At 38.2% G+C, this 21,869-nt stretch overlaps 1 protein-coding gene across 5 annotated transcripts in view; it reads left to right on the top strand.

Annotated features, from left to right (window-relative positions):
- Positions 1 to 21,869, top strand: part of LOC129985332 (chordin-like) — a 203,516-nt gene that overhangs the window by 73,133 nt on the left and 108,514 nt on the right. For all 5 annotated transcript variants that reach the window (XM_056095319.1, XM_056095317.1, XM_056095318.1 and 2 more), the window contains exon 3: positions 17,815 to 17,941. In XM_056095319.1, the coding sequence (XP_055951294.1) occupies positions 17,815 to 17,941 (127 nt within the window). The remainder of the gene's footprint in view (positions 1 to 17,814; positions 17,942 to 21,869) is intronic.

The following is a 21,869-nucleotide window of genomic DNA, read 5'->3' as shown; positions in this document are numbered from 1 at the left end:
GATCACGTTGTTTCAACTGTTCACATTAAGATAATGGCAGGACAACATCAGAAAGACAATTATTGCACACAGTAGTTGGCCTCGTGTGAACGCACCTTCAAGCTGCTAAGAGCTTCTCCGAAATTTTATTGCTAATGGTGTAATCCGTGTTTTAATGTGTACTGGAGTTATATATTTAATGGATTCGGATATCGAATCTTTGACCCGCGATCCTAAAGTCGATATTCAAACATTGAGTTATTGTGCCGCTTCAACAACTACAAAACCACTTGAGAAGTTTTTTTTTCCTGTAAATATGAGTTAAATTTGAGGAATTGATAGAAATTTTGATTATAATGTTGTTTAACATTTATATAAATCTAAATCTCTCCAATTTCTAATTCTAAACATTTACATAAAAAAAACTAAGTTAAATAACCATAACTGCAATCCATAATAAAAAAACTTTGAATTACCAAAAAGAATGGTGACCATAAAATCACTAGACTTACCCCCCCCCCCCCCAACAGACGTTGTGTCAATCGGGATCAAAATGTCTCAGAAAGCAAGCTTAAACGTAATTGATCATTTAAAAAAAAAAACACATTTAAATACCTTTTGATTATTAGAACGCTGATTATTGCCGGAAATTGTCATGATAAAACGTGCTCGTAATACTTATCGGCATTTTTTATAATTTTTGGTCACCGCATGCCATTATTCATTGGCAAAAGGGGCATTTGATGTAATGCAATATAATTTCGTAAGGTTCTTAAAATGTTTTATTTCCGAGTACGTGCACAAACATTTCTATTATCGGGAATCGTCCGATCTATAAGATTTCAACGTCAATCCTCTTTTGTGTGAGAGGCCATTGGAAAACGAGAACACTTCCTGCCGCATCGTTTTGTTTTGTAGTTCAAGGTCGCTTTTCCTCCGAACAATAGTCCGTGTATTTTTTGACTCTATTGTTTTTCTCCGGAATTTCCTACTACTGCTACCCCTTTCCCTCTCTGCCAATTTGGCCTCGTGCCGCCTCGTTTCTGTTCGGGACCGAGTGATTCACGGATGTGGATTGCAAGCACCTCCCCTCCTCCCTCCATTTCCAGAACAGATTTTCTATTAACGGAGTCCCATCGCATCGAAGGCATCTGTCGTCTCGGGTCGGCAAGTGAGACGAACGAAGAGGTGACGGATGGTGTTTTTATTACCTGCCGAATGAACAAGATGGCACGTCGTTTAGTTTTTATTGGAAAAGATTTTTTTTTTTTCACATGTGTGTTGGTGCAGATTTTTTTTCCATACATACGAGGTAGCCATAAAGAAATGCTATGATCGCCTAGAAATTTAATTTCTAGGTGTCGATGGATTTAAGCATTTTATCTCTCGCAGAATCCGGAAGCGGAGGGCATTATTAGAGTCGCCTGAGCTTGTATGTGGACGCTGTACGGGAACATAAGTCTTTTGACGTGTAGCCTTAGCAAGAAAAATATGAATCTGCATCAAATTTTGGACCACATTCGTCAACTCAAGGAAATGCATTTCACTATATTTTTGATATGGGAAATAAAGTCCCTTATTTACGAAAATCACTGAATGAAAATGTTATAGGAATCTTTAGCAAGTTAAGCGCCAAGTCAGTCATCGGTGACTGATACTGAAGTTCAATTCGGGCATGTCAATACCAGTGACTGATAATGTACTTTCGTTTCGTTCCTCGTTATTCACTGGTATTTGAATTTGTACTTTTCATTCAGGCTATATCAATTACGCTTGACTGATGATATATTTTCGTTCAGGGTGTGTTAGTTATTGTTGACTGGAGATAATCAATTAAAAAATTGTATTCTCTTAATAAATTTTAATCTTGAAGATGATAAAACAATACACTTAAATGTATACAATTTTATCGCAACTTCCTGGTTGTCAGCATATCCAAAGAAATCGTATATCACGGGTTAAATGGAACGAACGCCAAAATAGGCTTGGCACTTAACATGTTAGTTATGTCATATTTCTACCAATGCGATGCCACTTCATCGAGGAATACAAATAAATTCCAAAGAAATGAAAACATGAAATGCATTTATTTATGCGCATCTGTCATAGCTATAATCAAAGTTTAAGTTTATAAACATATTGTGAAATCCAGAGAAAAAAAGTACTTGAAAAGAGGTTTCTATGTGCAAAGATATTGCCAGAAAACATTAAAAAAAATCAAAAGTGCAGCAATGACCTAGGTAACTTTGGGTTAGATTTTTAAAACTGTCAGCCGAAAACAATGTGGATTTTATTATTTTTGACCACAAACTGTGAGTATTTTTCTTTCCGTGAAGCATTTGCGACAATTGCATGAGCCAGCATTTCAATATTTTTAAAATATGATTTATAGATATGTATTCTTTTATGCTTATGTCATGTTATTTTTTTATAAATTAGAGTTCTCTATGCTATCCTGCATTTATACATTCTATACGAAGTCAATAAAGATTTTGAGATTGATGTTTTTTTGTTTTTTTCCAGTTGTTAGAATTGCGCTTTGTTCCTTTAAAAACCTTCCATTTGCTATCTTTAGATACATGCACGAAACGTAGTCTGCTAAATGAATGAAAATTATAACCTATTAACGAATGAACTTCTTAACATATTAGTGAATAAAAAATAATTATTTGGTACTAAAATATATTTACGATTAAATAAATATATTTTAGCTGATCCACAAAGCTATGAAAGTTAAGAACGTGTTCCATTTTAATTGTTCATAACAATGAATTTATGCATTCTTCTTCTTCTTATTGCTTCAAGCTTTTATGACATAAATTTCAAATAGGCGGTAAAAATATTTTGAAGGTACGTGGATTTGGAGCTCAGTTTAATTTTGTAGAACTTTTTGAAGGTGAGAAGTGAAAACGGCTTCAGTCATTTCAGTGGCAATCTAGTTCAAACGGCCCATTCCATTTCTCTTCCTTTAAACAGTCTTGGATGGACACCCTTTATCAAATTAGGTTCAGGTCAGTGCTTGAAGAAGCGATTTTTCTGAATTCTTGAAAGCGAACTGGTTTTACTTTTGAATTAATGTGACTGTCAAGTTCAGATGGAACAGAATGGTAACACGTTATTCATATTCCTTTAAATCTTCGTTATAGTGGATTTGAATTATTTAATCTACATCTAATTATTTTATGCCTTTCCACACTTTTGTGGCGCATTCTCATTCAATTCAATCAGTTAATAGCGTGGCATATAAAGCGAGTCCGACACGTGTAGCATAGATTCGCCTCACTCTGAAAGCTAAAATGAATAATTCTAGAAATGACAAGAATGCATCGAAAATAGATGATGTATTTTAACTAATATTAATATTAAAGATGTATGAGTGTGCGTTGGTGCTGTATAAGCCAGGCACTTACTTTATTTGCGACTCTTACTTACTATGTGCTGTCCATATCAATTGTCATTAACACAGCTTCCAAAAACAAAAAGGTTCAAAGATTTTTAAAAAAATGAAAGTTTTCATTTTTTTGCTTCTAATATCTGGTGAAGGAACGGGAGTAATGAATAGTAAAACGCTTCCCATAAATAAAATTTCACTTAAATAAAAATCCGGCTGCATTTATTGAAGCTATACAACACTTTGTAATTCTGCACACCGACTGGAAGACATAAGTCAACCCAAACCAATGTGCCTACCTCCTCTCTAAAAAAAGGGGAGAAAAAGCAAATACCTTATGTCAGCCCAGTCTAAATTTTTAGCCCTGGGTTAATGAATATAAATACCCAAGATGTGTCTTTGACTTAAAATTAACCTTTAACAGTTGCCTCATTAAAGCTATTTTAGCGACTTAGTTGTTCGTTGGTGTAAATTCAAGCTTATGTTTTATAATTCCTCTCATGATGTACGGTAACCAAATCTAGGGTTCCAATTTTATCAATAATATTAAGTATTGGCAAGTTTTTCAAAACAAAAATTGATGAAACTTGTTAATACTCCCAGTACATAAGAATGAAAATAATCCATAACGAGCACCAAATCGAACATGTTTCAGACTTTATCAAAAGACCGTCGGAAAAGTTTTTCGGAAAATTGCCTTAGATTCAAAACGAGTTGCTACAACGTGCAGCTTATGATCAAACAGTTCCAATTCTAGGAAAAGATCTAGAGCTTTTTTGGATAATATCTATTTTAATTTCTTATCTTTAGAAAGAGCAAGAATCAACCGCACCACTGCCAGTCTGGAGGATCGATCAAAGTTTTCTCTATTTTTTTAATTTTTTTTTTTGCTTTGAATCTAGATAGCTACTTGTGCTACGCGCTTGAAACTTTTGAAAATATATCTACACCATTTTCAAACAGTCAAAAATAATTGAAATCAGTCTTATAAGTCTTATAAGTGGCATAATTCCACTAAATCCATTTTTTGTAATAAATAGTTTAAATTTAATTACAACTGCACGAAACCTGACGTCAGAGCTTTATGCTTTCTCCCGTTTTTCAATTAAATTTTATCTCTTCCTCCAACGACAAATTAGATTATGACGTGGAGATGCCTGTGATCCCTTTGTCTCGCTTTGAAACTCCTTAACATCACGACGTTGCCGATTTCGTATATAAAATTCTTCTTGCATTATTAGCAAAGGCACATAACACTTGCCCATTTGAATATCATCGACTTCAATGACGGTTTTTATAAAAATAAATAAAGATACATAGTAAACGCTTTAGCGAATTAGGAGACAATAAATAAATAAAAAAATGACTTAGGAATACTTCTCTGTTACTTTTATCTTATTTTATTATCCACTTTGGAAATAGCATATTTAATTTAAAAATAATTTACACAGAAATTTATCTATCTTGAATTTTTTATGCTATATTGTTTGTCGAATACACAAATATGATAAACATTTTTTTATTCGCCAATTATGGGCTGCTTATGAAAAATCTCTGAAACAGCAATTCTTTTCCTTTAAACCCTTATACAGATTTCAACTTAGTTTTTATTTATTCTAGTGACTTGAGTGCAGTCCCATGTAGTAGCTAGTTAAGCTATTGACGAGGAAGTTGATTGAATCGTGCAGATTCGCTGTTTTATTTGAATGGAAAAAACCCCTCAGGGGCTCACCTACTATAGATGAGTACAGGTGTCCCAATCCCGAGGTACCCAGGGATCTTTACTCCCTTTAGGTTTACTCTCCTCTGCGCCTTCTGCTGTCGCCTTTTTTTTCTTTCCCTCGATGGCAAGCGAGGGAGCTCTCCATGAGAAGCTGTCGCCGCTCTGTTTGCTTCTTGCTTCTCATGGACAGCCGATGTCCCACGTGTTGGCCGTGCGGGGCGACCCATTAGAAAGATGGGTGGTGCACTGTGGTCCCCGGTGTATCAATCGGCTGGTACCTAGTCACCTGAGTGGCTAGTCTTCTAGGAATCAAGCAAAGGGGTTACTCCTTGGGCTTGGCGTTAAGGGTGGTCACTGTCCCCGGGGGTAACTCCGAGCGTATAGGTTCCGGCTAGCACCAAGGTAAGCGCCGAGGCTGGGAATGGCCAGAGCGGGTGGCTGCCTTCCCTTGTTGGGCTCCGTGGTGGGCGGTGCCGTCGGGCCCGAATCTTCTTTAATATCGTATGGCTCCTCCTAAAAAGGCTCCCTTCGGTGGGCAACAAAGAACAATGAAACTTTCTCAAAATCTTCCTGTATTTGACACTTATTTTGTAATAAAACGATTATCAGACAATAACGAATCTTTCAACTCAGTTTCGCCTTTCCTTGTTCAGATGGCTATCTCTACAACAGTTGGCGAGGTCTCCTCAATTCGGAAAATGCGTTCAGGGGATTTGCTGGTGCAGGTTAGTACTAAGAAGCAATCGCATCAAATTTTAAAGTTAAAAGCGCTGGCCACAATACCCGTTTCTGTCCAATCACATGTAGCATTGAATTATTCAAAGGGCGTGATCACTTGCGGCGTATTGTTTAATGTGCCGCTTGAGGAAATATTGAAGGAATTACAGGGTCAAGGAGCCATGTACGCCGCATAACTATTCGGCGGGATGGACAACTCCTTGATACTAAGCATCTTATACTAACGTTCCATTCTCCTAAACTACCAGAATATATCTATGCCGAGTATATGAAACTTCCAGTGAGACAATACATTCCAAATCCCTTGAGATGCTTCCAGTGTCAGCGTTTCGGCCACTCAAAGGCAAATTGCCGCGGGACTGTCACATGCGCCCGCTGCGCTGAGAAAGGCCATGACAGCCAGCAGTGTACCGCACAAGAAAAGTGTGTGAACTGCGATGGCGCACATCGCACGCATGCAAACGATGGACTCTAGAGAAGCAAATTATAACATATAAAATAAAAGAAAGCATATCTTATCCTGAAGCTAGGCGAAAGGTCTTAGCTGAAACACCAACACCAGGCTTAAGCTATGCATCTGCCGTCCAAAAAACATTCTGTGCGAATTGCTCATGCCCAAACTGTATCAAAAGTAAACCTCAAACCAATCCACCTGAGAAACCATCCGACTCTGACACTGAAAAATCAACAGTAAGTGCTCCTGAAACTTGCAAACCGGAAACAAATAAACATAAAGTCAAATCTAGCAAATCAATGAAACTAAAGCTTGCAAAACGCGGGCTTGAACAAAACGACCTGAAAAAAAAGTTAAAGAAATCGACGTCAAAAAATTCAGTAGCTTTGGGACTAGCTACACAAGGTAAAGTCCACAAGGACCTGACGTCCATCTTTGGTGGCAAGCTGAATAACCCAGATATAAAATTACATCCATCTGAGGATGAATCTGAGCTTGAAATGAGTTGCGAAGATCTGGCAACTCCAACAATTGTCTCTTCTCATTTATCCTCTAAACCAGTCTCTTAGTCTCTTAATGGGTACCTTCCTCTCTTGGAATTGTCGCGGCATTCGGTCTAAACTTCCCGACATCAAGTTCATTCTAAACAATTTTCATCCTGCTTGCATTGGTGTTCAAGAAATCTTTCTGACACCAAACATTCCCATCAAATTTCGCGGTTATAACTGTACTCGGAAAGATGCAGACACAGGATCTCACAGTTCTGGAGGTGTCTGTATCTTCACTTCAAATCTTTATGCGAGCTCACAACTAAATTTACATACCTCTCTGCAGGCTGTGGCTGTGCAAGTTCACGTACGAACATTAGTCACAGTCTGCTGCATTTACTTACCGCCCCATGATGTCATCCGTCAACAAGACCTTGATAACCTAGTGGACAAGCTTCCTTCGCCTTTTATTTTACTCGGCGACTTCAACGGACATAGTACCTTGTGGGTTCGGAGAGTACAAATTCTCGTGGGAGACAGATTGAGCAGTTTATTGCCAATAACTGTCTCTGTTTACTTAACAACGAAGAGAAAACATACTTTTACGAGCCCACACGAAGCTTCCATACTCTTGATTTGGCCATATGCTCTCCCGATTGGTTTGGTTTGGTTTGGTTTTATGGCGCAAGAGCCATCATTGGCCATACTGCGCCAAACATATGGTTTGATATCAGGCCATATTAAAATAGACTTATGAGAAGAATAAAAATGCTAAATAATGATAAAACTTTTTACACGTACTCTCAATGTAAAATTTTAGAATTACAATATGAATAATGATTTTGAAAAGGGAATTAGGTGTTGCATAGTAAAAAATAATTAATGTCAAAAAGTATTAAATGCAAATAAAAAACTGAACTGCCTTTAAAAAGTTAAAAATATTTGGGTGGTGTTTCTCACCCACCAAGTCAATCATATTGACAGAAGATGAATGGAAGAAGTTCTGGCGATGAGAATTAAATGATGGACATTCGACCAAAATATGCTTCAAATTAAAATCAGTGTTACATGCTGGACAAATAGGTGCTCTCTCACCGAAAAGGAGATGACGGTGTGTAAAGCGAGAATGCCCTATACGAAGGCGAGTCAACTTGACATCGACTTCTCGAATTGGAAGGACTGGCCAATAGCCAATTTTTGGTTTGATGGAGTTCAATTTGTTGTGGATCTGCAGATCCCATGCCTCCTGCCAAATGGAATAAATGTAGTTGACTACGGATTTTCTCGCATCGCAGTAAGGAAGTTCATGCGTCAAAAGAGTGCTTGCTTGCTTAGCAGCACAGTCTGCCATCTCATTCCCTGAGATGCCCACGTGACCCGGAACCCAACAAAACATGACATTGAAACCTCTATTGTGTAGGAGTCGCAAAGTCAATAAAATTCGAACAGCAACTGGATGAATCCCATTATGATAATGAGAGAGTGTTTTCAGGGCACTCATACTGTCAGTATATATTATGAATTTACGCTGCGTTGAGAGCGAGATTTTCTGAACAGCACAGAAAATCGCAATTAACTCAGCTGTAAATATGGAGCAAGTTTTGTGCAGACGATAGCTCAGAGTATCAGATGGTAAAACGATCCCACAACCAACATGTTCATCCATTTTTGAGCCATCTGTATAAATTGGCGAGAACGAAGAGTACAGACAGCGATGAAAATGGAAAAGTTGTTGGAAAATAAATGCATCAGTCGAAGATTTATCAAAGCCTGTAAAGGGATTCAGAAAGGAAAAGCATGGAAAATCCCAAGGCGAAAAACTAAAGAAATCAAAAGTTTCTATGGTAATATTTGATAACTCCGTGTCACGTAGGAGTAATTTGACTCTTTCATTGAATGGAACAATGTAAGAGGGACGGGCATCATGTAGTCTACGAAGACTAATTGGCAATGTTATACCAACAACGGGATGATTCGGTACAGATTGTGAACGGAAATAGTATAAAATAGTCAGTTTCTTCCTCCTTAAATGAAGAGGTAGCTGATGACAGATAATGTACAAGCTCTCTACTGGAGAAGTACGGAAAGCTCCGGAGCAGATTCTTAGAGCGGTATGGTGGATGGTGTCTAATTTCCGCAAAACCGTAGGGCGTGCAGAGCCATATACCATACAGCCGTAATCAATACGGGAGAGGATGACTGCTTGGTAAATACGGAGTAGGGAGGTTCGATAGGCACCCCAAGATGTTCTGGAGAGTACCTTCAATATATTTAAGGTTTTCTCACACCTCTTCCGTAAATATAAAATATGCGGAAGGAAAGTGAGCTTCCCATCGAGAATCACTCCCAAAAACCGTACTTCATTCACCACAGGGATTTGAATGTTCCGAATTTTAATATTCGGATCGAGATGAAGTTTTCTTTTTCTGCAAAAATGAACACATTGGCTCTTATCCGGAGAGAGAGTTTGTCCATTGTTATCACACCAGCCTATCAATTTATCCACGGCGGTTTGCAAATGTTTTTCTACTATATTGATATCACTACCTTGGCACGAGATCTGCAGATCGTCAACATATAGACTGGCATGTACAGATGAAGGTAAAATTGTTAAAATCTGACTAAGATGGATGATGAAAAGCGTGACACTGAGGACACTTCCTTGGGGAACTCCCTCAGCTTGAATAAAATGATTTGAATAAAAGTTGCCTAAACGAACGTGAAATGTTCGATGAGATAAAAAGTTCTTTAAAAATATGGGAAGATTTCCCCTAAAACCAAAGTTATAAAGTGCTGAAAGTATGCCAAAGCGCCAAGCACGGTCATAGGCTTTTTCTATATCGAAAAATATGGAGACAAGGTGGTTCCTCTTAACGAATGCGTTGCGGATCTGGGTTTCCAGTAAAATGAGGTTGTCAAAGGTAGAGCGACCTCTACGGAAACCACTTTGCAACGGGGGAATGCATCCTTGTTTCTCCAATTCGTATATGAGCCGAGCATTGACCATTCGCTCAAATGTTTTGCAAAGGCAACTCGTTAAAGCAATCGGTCTGTAGTTCAGAGGATTGGAAGATTCTTTTCCAGGTTTTAAGATAGGTATCACAATAGCGTCTCGCCATTGTGAAGGGTACTTCTGCTCATTCCAAATTCTGTTAAATAACAGCAACAGGTTGGAAAGGGAAGTAGCATTCAAATGCCGGATCATACTATAAGTAATCCCATCTGGTCCTGGACTGGTATCAAGGGGTTGAGATAATGCTGTTTCTAGTTCAAACATCCTAAACTCACAGTTATAAGAATAGGTATTTCTGTCATTAAAATGCAAGGGCAACCGTTCCGCGGGATTCTTAATTCTCAGAAAGTTAGGACCATAAGAATCTATTGCGGACACTTGTGCAAATGCTTGGCCAAGAATATTGGCTACTTCTAAAGGGGCAGAATGCATCATATTTCCAGTATTTAAAATAGGAAGTGATGATTCACTATAAATCCCACTAGCAGCTTTTACCTTTTTCCACAAGGTTTTACTAGAAGTATAGGATGTTATAGAAGAAACGAATGATATCCATGAATTCCTCTGACTTTGACGACGAATGCGTCGAGCTAGTGCTTTGGCTCTTTTAAAAGCAACAATATTTTCTGTTGTCGGGTACCTTCTGAACTTGTTCCACAATTTTTTCTGTTGTTTGAGACTGTCACGGCAGGCTTCATTCCACCACGGTCTTCGAAACTTTCGTCGACGTGGGGATGATTTTGGTATTGTGTTATTAGCGGCGTTCATTATGGTGTTAACGACATGTACTACTGCTTCCGAGATGTCTGATGTATTGACCATTGTCTCTGTGATATCTGCCAGTTGCGAAAAAGCAGTCCAGTCCGCCCGCTGGAACAGGAAACGAGGAGGACAAATAGTCACACCACCGCTATCAGCATGGGAGACGATTATAGGAAAGTGATCGCTATTATATAAATCGTTGCTAACGGCAAAGGTTAGCAACGGCAGAAGCTCAGGAGAACATATGGCCAAATCAAGACTGTGGAAGGTACGTGTGGGTTCGTGGAAGTACATCAATTCGTCGTTATTGAGCAGGCAGAGACAGTTGTTAGAAATAAACTCCTCAATCTGCCGCCCACGACAGTTTGTAGTACCCGAACCCCACAAAGTACTATGTCCGTTGAAGTCACCTTGCAATATAAAAGGCGAAGGAAGCTGGTCCACTAAGTTGTCCAGATCTTGCTGACAGATGGCATCATGTGGCGGTAAGTAAATACAACAGACTGTGACTAATTTCCGTACATGAACTTGTACAGCCACAGCCTGTAGGGAAGTTTGTAATTTGAGAGGCGAACTTGGATAGAGATTTGAAGTAAAGATACAGACACCCCCGGAATTGCGAGATCCTGTGTCTGCATCTTTTCGTATACAGTTGTAGCCACGTAATTTTATAGGAATGTTTTCTGCCAAGAAAGTTTCTTGAACACTTATGCAGACAGGATGAAATTTGTTTAAAAGTGTCTAGATGTCATTTAGTTTGGACCGAATGCCGCGACAATTCCAAGAAAGGAAGGTACCCATTAAGAAGTTTTTGTTGCTGGTAAAGAATTAGGGACAATGGGTGGAGGTTGCGAGGCATCGCAACTCATTTTAAATTCTTCATCCTCCCCCTCAGATGGATGAAGCGAGATTAATTCCGGACTCTTGGATGCTCCACCAAAAATGGACGTTAAGTCCTTATGGACGACACCTTGGTTTGCGAGTCCCAGTGCGACAGATGAACGCAAATTTGATTTTTTAAATTTTGTATTTAAATCCTTTGCAGACAGGCCACGTTTTGAAAGCTTTAGCTCCAGGGATTTGTTGGATTTGGATTTTATTTTGTGCGTTTCAATTTCATTAGTTTCAGGAATACTTATTGTAGAATTTTCTGATTCAGAATCTGAAATTTTAGGGTTCGGTTTAGTTTTTAGATTGCTTTTTGTACAGTTAGAGCATGAACAGTTTTCACAGAATGGTTTTTGTACAACAGCTGCATAACTTATACCAGGTTTAGGTGTTTGGGACAAAACCTTTCGCCTGGCTTCTGGATAGGATATGTTTTCTTTTACTTTAGTTGCTATTATCCGTTTTTCCAGCTGCCAACGCTCACAAGTTAGAGAGAATGATGAATGATTGCCATCGCAGTTTGCGCATTTTTCGGGTGCGCTACACTGCTGACTATCGTGGCCTTTCTCAGCACAGCGGGCGCAAGTGAGTGTCCCGCAGCAGTTGGCTTTCGAGTGACCAAAACGCTGGCAATGAAAACACCGTAATGGGTTTGGAATAAAATGTCTAACAGGTAATTTTATGTAGCTGGCATATATAAATTCTGGTATATTTCGGCTATGGAAAGTTAGTATGTAATGTTTGGTGGGAAGTATTTGTTCGTTCCGCCGGATTGAGATTTGTTGTACATTGGTGACACCTTGGGGTTTTAATTCTTTTGCTATTTCTTCAAGGGGAACATTAAACAATTCCCCACAAGTTATAACACCTTTAGAATAATTTAAAGATAAGTGCGGACTTACAGTAATTCGGATATCAGCCAAAGCTTTCAATTTCATTATTTGTTGGGCTTGCTTTTTAGAATTTACTTCAACAAGCAAGTCACCCGAACGCATTTTACGGATTGAAGTGACGTCCCCTATTGTTGCTGCAAACGCCTTCTGTACAAGAAAAGGAGATACAGAATTAAAAGTTTCATTTAACTCGGAAACACGCTTGATGACAAAGAAAGAATCATGATATGAATTATTTTTTACAAAAGATTGAACTGTGCGATGCCCACTGAAGGGAGATTTCTTGGAAGAGCCCATGCGATATTAAAGAAGTTTCGGGTCCGACGGCACCGCCCACCACGGAGCCCAACAAGGGATGGCAGCCACCGGCTCTAGACGTCTAGCCTCGGCACTTACCATAGTGCTAATCTGTTACCTATACGCTCGGAGTTACCCCCGGGGACAGTGACCACCCTTAACGCCAAGCCCAAGGAGTAACCCCTTCGCTTGATCCCTAGCAGACTAGCCACTCAGGTGACTAACTACCAGCCGATTGATGCACCGGGGACCACAGTGCACCACCCGTCTTTCAAATGGGTCGCCACGCACGGCCAACACGTGTGACATTGGCTGTCCATGAGAAGATAGAAGCAAACAGAGCGGCGACAGCTTCTCATGGAGAGCTCCCTTGCTTGCCGTCGAGGGAAAGAAAAAACAAAGCAGAAAGCAGAAGGCGAAGAGGAGTATAAACATAAAGGGAGTATAGATCCCTGGGTACCTCGGGATTGGGACACCCGTACTCACCTAAAGAAGGTGAGCCCCTGAGGGGTATGCTCTCCCGAACTTCTGCCGTTGCTAAACTTTACTGTTAGCAACGATCTATATAATAGCGATCATTTTCCTATTATTGTCTCCCATAGTGATAGCGGCGGTGCGACTTATTGTCCTCCGCGTTTTCTATTCCAGCGTGCAGACTGGAAAGCCTTTTCGCAACTAGCAGATATCACTCAATCTATGATCAACATCCCAGATATTTCTGAAGCTGTGCAAAATGTCCTTGATATTATAATCTGTGCCGCAACTTCCACTATTCCAAAGAGTCCATCACGTCTAAGGAAATTTCGAAGACCGTGGTGGAATGAAGCCTGTCGCGACAGTCACAAACATCAGAAAAAGTTATGGAACATCTTTCGTAGGTACCCTACTACAGAGAACCTCGTTGCTTTTTAAAAAGCCAAAGCACTAGCTCGCCGCATACGTCGTCGTAGTCAGAGGGAATCCTGGATTCAATTCATATCCTCTATAACATCCTCTACTTCCAGCAAAGTCCTATGGAGAAAAGTAAAGGCTGCTAATGGTATATATCATAACTCTTCCATTCCTGTTTTAAATAGAGGGAATGTGAAGTATTATGACCCATTAGACGTAGCCAACATTCTGGGCGAAACATTTGCACAAGTCTCCGCAATTGATTCTTATAGCCCTGCTTTTCTGGCAATTAAGAATCGCGCAGAACGGTTACATTTAAATTTTAGTGACCGAAATACCTCTCCATACAATTGCGAGTTTAGGATGATTGAGCTAGAAACAGCATTATCTCATGCCCATGATACCAGTCCCGGGCCTGACGGAATTACCTACAATATGCTCCGCCATTTAAATACAATTTCCCTTTCGAACCTATTGTTGTTATTTAACAGAATATGGATCGAACAGAAGTATCCTTCACAATGGCGGGATGCTATAGTGATCCCTATCTTAAAACCTGACAAGGAAGCTTCTAACCCTCTGAACTACCGACCGATTGCACTCACAAGTTGTCTTTGCAAGACTTCTGAGCGAATGGTCAATGCTCAACTCGTATATGAATTGGAGAAACAAGGATGCATCTCTCCGTTGCAGAGTGGTTTCCGTAGAGGCAGATCTACTTTCGATAACCTCACATTGCTAGAAACCCAGATACGCAACGCATTTTTCAGAAGGAACCACCTTGTCTCCATTTTCTTCGATATAGAAAAAGCATATGACCGTGCTTGGCGCTTTGGTATACCTTTCAACCATTTTTAACTTTGGCTTTAGAGGAAATCTGCCCATATTTTTACAGAACTTTTTATCATATCGGACCTTTAGAGTTCGTGTTGGGAACTTTTACTCAAATCATTTTATTCAAGCTGAGGGTGTTCCACAAGGAAGTGTCCTCAGTGTAACCCTTTTTATTATTCATCTTAGCCAGATTTTAACTTATTTGCCTTCATCTGTACATGCGAGTCTCTACGTTGATGATTTGCAGATTTCATATCAAGGAAGTAATATGAATCTTATCGAGCGGCAATTACAAAATGCCGTGAATAAATTGGTAACTTGGTGTAATAACAACGGTCACAGTATCTCGCCGGAGAAGAGCCGATGTGTGCACTTCTGCCGAAAGAGAAACATCCACTTAGATCCAATTATTAACATTGGAAATGTACCAATCCCTGTAGTGAATGAAATACGGTTTTTGGGAGTGATCTTCGATCGCAAGTTGACTTTCCTTCCGCATATTTTACATCTGCGGAAGAGGTGTGAAAAAAACATTAAATATATTGAAGGTGCTCTCCAAAACATCATGGGGTGCTGATTGAACCTCCTTACTCCGTATTTACCAAGCACTCATCCTTTCCCGAATTGATTATGGTTGCATGGTGTATGGCTCAGCACGTCCTACAGTGTTGCGGCGATTGGACACCATCCACCACACGGCTCTGAGGATATGTTCCGGAGCATTTCGCACTTCTCCAATCGAGAGCTTATACGTCATATGTCACCAATTACCTCTTCATTTAAGACGTACAAAATTATCAGTCTTGTTTTATTTCCGCACACAATCCGTGCCTCATCATCCCATTTATCACAACAAGCTTCCAGTTGGTCTACGTAGACTTTACGATGCCCGTCCTGCTTGCATTCTGCCATTCTCTGAGAGAGCCAAAATGATACTACACGACTCGGACTTTAACGATGTAACAGTCAAAGTTCATAACCCTTTTATCTTTCCACCTTGGGATATCCCACAATTTTCATTTCTGAATCCATTCGCTGATTTCAATAAGTCGTCAACAGCTCCGGTAGTGTTCCAACAGCTCTTTTTACTTCATCGTTGTCAGTATTCTTTGTTTGAGCCAATTTTCACGGATGGCTCGAAATCAGCTGGACATGTTGGTTGTGGTGTCATACTGCCATCTGATACACTGAGCTACCGACTTCATAATTGCTGCTCTGTTTTTACTGCTGAGTTGATGGCAATTTTCTCTGCTCTCCAGAGAATTCCGCCTGCTCCTCAGCGTAATTTCATTATTTATTCTGATAGCATGAGTGCTTTGGAATTGCTATCTAATTATGATAATCGGATACATCCTATCGCTACCCGCATTTTATTCACTTTGCGTTTACTGAAAAACAATGGTTTTAATATCATTTTTTGTTGGGTTCCGAGTCATGTAGGAATCTCGGGTAATGAAAAGGCCGACTCGGCTGCAAAATCTGCGACATCTGACTTAAGGACTGGAATACCGTATTGTGACATTAAGATGGCATTCTCCCGCCATATAATTTCCTCTTGGCAAGAAACCATATATACTGACAGTATGAGTGCTTTGGAAACCCTTGCTCATTTCCAAACCCACATGCATCCAATCGCTTTAGAAATTTTGTTTAACCTGCGGTTACTACAAAACAGGGGTTTTAATATAATTCTCTGCTGGGTTCCGGCTCACGTGGGTATTGCGGGCAATGAAAGGGCTGATATTGCAGCTAAATCTGCATCAACATTTCAGTCTCAGACCCTCCCATATTATGACGTCAAAAAGTCATTTGTTTATAAATTCTGTACAACTTGGCAAGATTCATGGGATCTACAGATCCAGAACAAACTACATTTAATAAAACCTACAATTGGTTTGTGGCCTGTTCTACCTATACGAGAGGTTGATGTTAAATTGACTCGCCTCCGTATAGGTCATACGCGTTTCACTCACCGTCATCTAATTTTTGGTGATAGAACGCCAATTTGCCCCACGTGTCATGTGAATTTTAGTGTAAAGCACATCTTTGTTGAATGTCCTTCTTTTAATCATCAGCGTCATTGCCTTTTTAAGTCAACTTCTCTTAACTTAAAAGACTTGATTGGTGAGAAACACCATTCAAATGTTTTTAAATTTTTAAAATCGATTGGATTTTTTATGAGTATTTAACATTTTTCAATTTTCTTGATAATCATTTTTGCGTATCATATGTGTCTTGTTTTTTTTAAAAACTGTATCGCTTTTAATTCAAATGGTTTCTAGAATTGAACTTTAATTCAACAAAAGTCTGGCGCAGTTTAGCCAAGAATGGCTCTTGTGCCAAAAAAACACAAAAACCAACCAACCAAACCAACCAACCTGGCAAGAAACATGGGATCTGCAGACGCATAATAAACTACACTCTATAAAACCTACAATTGGTTTTTGACCAGTTCTATCTATACGTGAGATGGATGTCAAACTGACTCGTCTCCGTATAGGGCATACACGATACACCCATAGGCATCTCATTTTTGGTGAGAGGGCACCAGTGTGTCCTACATGTTATGTTGATTTTAGCATCAAACATATTTTGATTGAATGTCCTGTTTTTAACTCTGAACGTGTTTACCACTTTTCAACATCTTCAACAACTTTAAAGGACTTGGTGGGAGAAAAATTCCACCGAAATATTTTTAACTTTTTACGAGCCATTCGTTTTTATACTTGCATTTAGAACCTTTTACCGTTTGTTAGTTTTGCATGGTCTCATTGCTTTTCATTAAGTTTTCATTATCATATATTAACACCCATGTTCATATTATACTGCAGAAATTTGATTTTTACAGTGCTATATTTTAACCAGTTTTATGTTGATATCATAGATTTTATATTTTATAATCTTCTCTGATTTTACCGTTTGCTTGGCGCAGTATAACCAAACATGGTTCTTGCGCCATTAAACCACAAACAAACAAACAATTGAATGGAAAAAAGGGAAATGAAACGTGCCTTTTTTTACTATCATTAGTCAATAATTATGCTTTTTTTTATTGCCATTCCTTTCAGCTACCTTTTTAATGGTAATATCCGCTTTTATCAATCAGTTCTTTGATTAAAAATACTTATTTCATTTCAATCTCGCGCATCTACCACTAGCGGTAGCTACATCTGTCTGTTGCTGCATAGAGCTTTGCATCATGCAAAACTGGGCGAGCACGTTCGTCGACAAACTGAGATGCAACATTTTTTTTATGTCGTTTACATACAGTTTTATTTGTGTTTGGCGCAGCATGGCCAAAAAATGGCTTTTGCGCCAAAAAACCATACTATACCATACCAAACCAAACCAAACCATACAGTTTTATGACCGTCACTCAAAACTCTTGCATTTAATTTACTAAGACCTTGTATATTGTACTCATTGCATTTGCTTTCTTCTGAAGATGTGTGTTTCATTCCAGGTTCAGCGGAAGCGCAGGATCCTATCCCGTGTTCGATGCAAGAACATCAAGAATGACTGTCCAAAACCATCCTGCGACGACCCTGTACTACTGCCTCAGAGATGTTGCAAGACGTGTCCCGGAGAAGGTGAGTAGCATTGGAATGTATACGGGAACATGCATATTGCATCCAGGTTCCGCTTTCATGGGCGACGGCCGATCCTGTGGAGAGGCAAAAAATTCATAGGTGCCCAATTTTGTGTGATTGCAATACGCTGTGAAGCCACACAAAATTCTCGATACTTTATAGAAATCGGAAAAAAAGTTACATCTCTTAAAGATTTAACATTCGACTTAAAGCTGTGCTGCTGTAAACTGTATTCCGGCAAACAGTCCCAGTCGACGGGTCGCGGACATCAGTTTTACTTCTGAGGCAATTGCTTACTGATGTGTGTAACATATCATGGGCGATTCTGTGACAAAAGCATCTCAATGCACATGGCACGTCTTTCCACCGCAAGTGCTTGATGAATATAATACTTTCTAAGAGAAACTTGTGAGATGACGGTGGTTAACCATAGAGTTATATTCGATTAGTCCATTTTTAACAGCAAATAATGACGTAAGTAAATTTGTAAAATAATATAAATATGAATGCAGTAGTCTGAATTTCCTTCAAAAAACTTAAATAGATGTTTTAAAACTCCCACTCCTTATTTTCAAATTCCTTTATCGCTTGTTCTGATCTGCCTGTCAATGAGTTCGATACTACTTCATATAAACTCCTTCGTATATCATTTTTGTCCACTGGTATCTCCAGTAGCGGTGCTGAAAGATGTGTAAAATTTATAAAACTGCAATTTTACTGACATCACATCAGTTCTATGAGGAGTTTACACCCACAGTGACCCTGGACTGAATGGAAAAAGAGGGGGATGGAGGGATGAACTGACTGAAACACAGGACTTATCATGACATCAAATGATTTTAGAACATTTCCATGATCACCTCGACAGATATATGCCAATCAACGGGGGCGAACGTTCGAGGCAGCTATTGATCAATTTAAAATAAAGAAATCCAAAGCTGTTCGTTCAAAACGAAACTTTTGTTTGTTTGTTTAAGATGTTAGAATGTCGAGAATATTTTACTAAAATAACTAACTAATTGGAGCAACTGATTGTATAATGTTTTTTTTTTTAATTTTCTCTTCATTGGCTTATCAATTTATTGTTCGTGAATACTTTTATATTTCAGCATGATTATATTTTACCGATTGATAATTCTACCTGCTGATTCCAGTTCAAAGTCTGTCTCTCGTTTTAAATAAAAAGAGGGAAAATTAAAGATAAGAAGAATTTTATCAGTTGCTAAATATTACTTTTCAAATTACTAGATGAATGACCTATTTTTATGCATGCATTTTATACATTAGGTATATTTGCAAATATAGGTTCATTTATTTATAATTTTTATTTCATTCTTCTAAAATGCAGTCGATTCTCCGTGTATGAAATCTGCATACTTCGAAAACCTCTATCAAACTTTTTTCAATCTTGGATTTCAATCGGAAAATTAGATACTGTTAGTGGTATAAAATTCCTACACATCAAAGAAAATTTTTTAAAAAAACACATTTCTGTTCTAAAGTTACCCGTAAATTTCATTCAACCTAAAAAAAAAATGTAAATTAAAGAAAAAGAAGAAAAAATACTCTTCTCTATAAAATAGTGAGAGTAGAGAGAGAGAGAGAGAGAGTTAAACTAATACTTTAATTAAGGAGTAAAACAGAATAAATCACAGATTGAAAACACGTTACAGACAAAAGGTTTGAAATTAGAAGTATTGTATGAACCATTTTTAAAAATCGTGATTCAGTAATTAAAATTCTTGACAGCGTTATCGTCCTTGAAATTGATAAAGCGACATTCGAGACCGATGAGTAAGTACTGAAATGAGTTAAAATCATGTAAGAATATACTTACAACTGAAATACTTGTTGCACTACACTATAGTAACGTGCTGTGCACATCGCTATGCACGCTTCTGTTAATTTATTTATGGCGCATGAGGTTAGGAATAAAAAGATTGTTTATGTCACAAATCGAAACCTTTTCAGTTTCGAAACTAGCTGTGATAGGCTCCATAATTTAAATATATCATAAAGCATCCGAGAAAATGCACTGGCTTATAAAAATGACAAAAAGTTAATAATTTGTTATTCCGTTCATCAAAATTTTTATATCTCAAGTTTCCTCCGTGAAATTTTCAATTTCGTATTAACAAATTTAAAGAATTTCCACTTTCGCTGTATTTGGCGAAGTCACCACTTTTAAAAGTTCCCTGACTTTTCAATGGGTCCCCGACTTTTCTGCTTTGGGGATGAAGAAGCAAAACTATTCACTCATTTCTTTCATTAGACAGCAGAAACGCCATTTTTGGAAAAGAGAATTATCGAGTCATTGTGCAGGGAGATTTTTCTGCAATACTGGAATCGAATTTAGCACCGATTCATCTGTTCTTGTCAAAATATTTTATAACGAATGAAGCATGCGTGTACTTAAATCAGATAACGCTGCTAAAGGCCTCTTAGTTATTATTTTTTGCAAAGATGATACTTCATGCGACAATCTCAATGCAGCTTCTCAATGTAATTCTGAGGTCGCTTTCTCATTCATTTCTTGTTGGAACTTGTCATTATTATCTTCATATTCTATTAGCATAAAGACATATCTTCAATTTTAATATATCGTAACTTGAGACGAAACAACATGGCCAATTTATTTTTTTTAATTGTTTTTTTTTCCTGCTAAAATTTTGAATCGAGCAAAATACGTCCCAGTGATTCCATAGCTATCTATTTAGCGATAGCCATTTTGCACATTTTAACCCTTGTATGGTGTTTACAAGATTTAATAGGCGCTTTTTTTTCAAGCTGTTAAACAAATGTTTTTGATAATCAAAGTAAACCCATTTATTCAAACATAAATAAAAATGACTCAATTCAATATATAACTCCATTTCAGAAACATTTTTAGATTTAAATTTTAAGGTTCACTTTGGTTTAATAATATAACTTGGCAAAATGGAACCAAAATTCTGAGTGAAAATGGAAAAGCATTTAAAATCCCCCCCAAAAGATTTCCCCTTTAAATTCCTTTATACTTTTTCGGGTCACAGGTTTTTCGTGTTTATTTTATTTGTATTTCAGGTGTCATGACATGTTGGGATTAGGTATGAAAGCCGAATATATAAGAATTGTGACGTTGCAATTTGCTGTCTCTGCTGTGGTTGATAAGGAAATGAACCCCAAAAAAACATTGGAGAGTTTTAATACCCCTCGAAATAATACTGTGAATAAAAGACCTTATTCTATGAAGTCAAGACGCCACATTTTATGAGCAGTGATGGAGAACTCGAGATCTCTGTTTTTTCAGAGGGGAAAATACCTCTTGATACTCTTCGTGAAAGATTTTTACTTTCTTGTATTCGTAGGGCAGAGAAAGATTTGCAACCGTTAAAAAAATTCAACTACAGGATTTCAACAAATCTGCATGTTTTAGATTGCAATGTTCTCCTCTCCGTGCAAGAAAAAAACACGTTTTTGGCATATTTCTGCTATCTGCGACAAAGATAACTCAAAATACCTTTGAGCTAGACGGATGAGATTTGGTATCACACCAAATTTGCTGATTTCTGTCAAATTTTGAGGAATTTCAAAATTCAAAAGAAATTCGACTGTTCGAATCTAAGTTGACAACTTCAAAACGAAGTGACTGACTGAGGTGGATCAAATTCTGTAGACATCCGCCGTACTTTTAGAAACATGTAAGCATGATAACTGAAAAGCGCAATAACTTGAATGCATGTGATTTTATGACTACATTTGTAGTCTTGTGTCAAATTTTGGTTTGAATCGGTTGGGAAAATTGCGCCTAAAACAGAAATTCGGATCTTTCACAGATATTATTAACGCATGCCAGTTAATAATGGTTAAAGATTCGTGAGAGATCACACATTAGATTCAGTCAAACGCTAAATTTACGCTTAAGGTGACGCCAATGCCATGCATGCCT

Source organism: Argiope bruennichi, chromosome 9, assembly GCF_947563725.1.
Source record: "Argiope bruennichi chromosome 9, qqArgBrue1.1, whole genome shotgun sequence".
Lineage (NCBI taxonomy): Eukaryota > Metazoa > Arthropoda > Arachnida > Araneae > Araneidae > Argiope > Argiope bruennichi.
Note: the sequence above shows the minus strand (reverse complement) of the source record. Positions and strands in the feature narration are given on the sequence as shown.